At 33.7% G+C, this 2,377-nt stretch overlaps 1 protein-coding gene across 1 annotated transcript; it reads right to left on the bottom strand.

The window, feature by feature from the left end:
* Nucleotides 1-119: 119 nt before the first annotated feature.
* Nucleotides 120-2,346, bottom strand: LOC111404854. The gene is made up of 2 exons (XM_023033591.1): nt 863-2,346; nt 120-780 (listed from the first exon to the last, which is right to left on the bottom strand). Exons 1-2 carry the CDS (start codon nt 965-967, stop codon nt 418-420), a joined length of 468 nt encoding a protein of 155 aa, XP_022889359.1. The 5' UTR covers nt 968-2,346; the 3' UTR covers nt 120-417.
* Between the last annotated feature and the right edge of the window lie 31 nt (nt 2,347-2,377).

Raw genomic sequence — 2,377 nt, 5'->3', positions numbered from 1 at the left:
ATATTTAATAATGTCACCTGGTTCCAAAAAAATCTACTTGAGAGAGTACGAATCTGCAAACAATAAGAGAAAGAGAAAGAGAAAGAGAATGAGAATGAGATTCAAAGTTCTATTACTTGTAATTTAAACAATTATATGTATAAAGACAGTTACCAAACTAATTAATTTATATATCACATAATATGCCTTCAACATCTATCCTTGCAAAATTCTCATCCTCCTCATGATTGTCTTCAAGTTGTGCTACATCCAATGGAATAGTTGCCCATAAGAAGTATCTTCTTCCATATGTAACGCGTGAAAGTCTCTTGATGATGCTTGCAAAACAACATACCAATTAGATGTTTCATTCTCCCTAGAATAAAAAACTTGTTTCGCCTGTGATGCCAAAATGAAAGGATCATTTTCAAATTGCCCCTATCCCTGATAAAGGTTAACCAAAGTGAATCCATCTTCCTTCTTTATTCCATTCACAATATTTGCCCAATCACACCAGAATATTGGAATATGAAATGTATTGTAGTCAAGCACTATAATATCGCGCAAAACTCCATAATAAAGAACTTTCCCAACAACATGTGCAGTATATTTTGCACTAGATCTACATATGGTTGTTGCTTCAACTAAGATGCCACTGTTTTGGCGAAAGTTTTCAGCATCTTTAGTGTGAAATCGAAATCCATTTCTTACAAAACTGGAATATGACATAGACTGACATCTAGGACCACGTGCAAGCCACAAAGTATTTGAAACATTGTCCAGCAACAATTGACCTGTAATCTGTTATTATTATAAACACGTTAGGAATGAGAGAATAAACAACAGAATTAAACACTAATCTTGTCGATATATATACTTCAACCTTATTGTGCAACCAGGTAGCAAACGTGTCAACATGTTTCTTATGCAACAAATTCTCATTTCTTCCAAATTGTTTGTCAGAACTCTTGAGTTCATCCATATGCATCCTAAGTAAAAAACAATATATCAAGAAATCCCAAAGAACTTAAAATCTCAAAAAATATATACTTCACGAACATACTGTACGTATGGAGCCACTTCTACACTATTTAGCAATACATAGCAATGGGCAACGTTCAACATCTCATCAGATAGTACAAGTGGCTTCCCTTTAGAAATTGGACGCCCTGCAACTAAGAAGTCACTCTCATACTCTTCATTGTGTGCAGTCTTAGAGCCGATTGCAGATGCTTGTTTTATGTATTTGCTACAAAACATCACATTTTCTTCAAAATATATCGTTCAGCTATGCACCCTTCAGGTCTTGCATGATTCATAACATATCCTTTCAACACTTTCATATACCTACACATTTTTCAAAAAACGTAATAAAATAGAAATCAATTTGATAGTGGATTTAATTTCTGGGAATAAAGAGTACTACCTCTCAAATGAGTACATCCAACAATATTGAACTGGTCCACATAGACGAACTTTTCTTCCAATATGAATTGTTAAATGAACCATTATATCGAAAAATGAAGGTGGAAAATACCTTTCCAACATGCACAAAGTTTTAGAAACATCCTCTTCTAAAATTTCAACCTTTTTCCTATTTACAACTCCTTGACAGATTTCATTGAAAAATGAACACAATTTAAAAATGGAGTTCCTTGGTCCTTTAGGAAGAAGTCTGTTCAATGCAACTGATAGTAATTGTTGCATTAAAAGGTGACAATCATGAGACTTCAGTCCAACTATCTTACATTCTTTCACTGAAATGCAATTTGCAATATTAGAACCATAACCATCAGGTAATCTCAAGGTAGCACGCCTTTTACAAAACATTTGTTTTTCAGCTTTTGATAAAGTGTGAGGAGCTGTAGATAAGTAAAATTTATTTCCTCTACTCTCAGGATGTAGATCATGCCTATATTCATAGCTTCCAAGTCCTTACGACAGTTAATGCCATCTTTCGATTTTCCTTTCACATTCAAAAGTGTATTATTAATGATGCTCTCACAAATATTCTTTTCCACGTGCATCACATCTAAATTATGACGTATAAGCAAAGTCTGCAAATCAAACATTACTTGTGTCATGAGATACTACACGCAATTAGATGTATTAAAAAAAGGAAATGACATAAATAGAGTTACCTTCCAATATGGTAGCCTGAAAAATATTGACTTTTTCTTCCACGTTACATTGAATTGAGTCGTATTCTTCTTTCTCTTTCGCTTACCACTTTTGCCCAATCATTTACAATTTTATCAACTTCACTGGAATCTTCTTCACCAGTTTTTATCTTTGGCCTAATGCCATTTTCAATGTGTTCATCAAACTAGCTCCTTTTCATGCGAAATGGATGACTCAATGCTAGAAATCTTCTATGTCCCATGTATGCTAACTTCCT

The sequence above is a fragment of the Olea europaea genome, chromosome 11 (assembly GCF_002742605.1).
Source record: "Olea europaea var. sylvestris chromosome 11, O_europaea_v1, whole genome shotgun sequence".
NCBI lineage: Eukaryota > Viridiplantae > Streptophyta > Magnoliopsida > Lamiales > Oleaceae > Olea > Olea europaea.
The sequence above is the reverse complement of the archived record's forward strand: the minus strand, read 5'-3'. Positions and strand labels throughout refer to the sequence as shown.

Excerpts from the sequence above, each read along its gene's own strand:
- LOC111404854 (XM_023033591.1), bottom strand. The coding sequence starts at position 967 with ATGCATATGGATGAACTCAAGAGTTCTGACAAACAATTTGGAAGAAAT. Across the intron at positions 781-862 it reads CTACCTGGTTGCACAATAAG|ATTACAGGTCAATTGTTGCT; the intron begins GTTGAAGTATAT and ends TAATAATAACAG.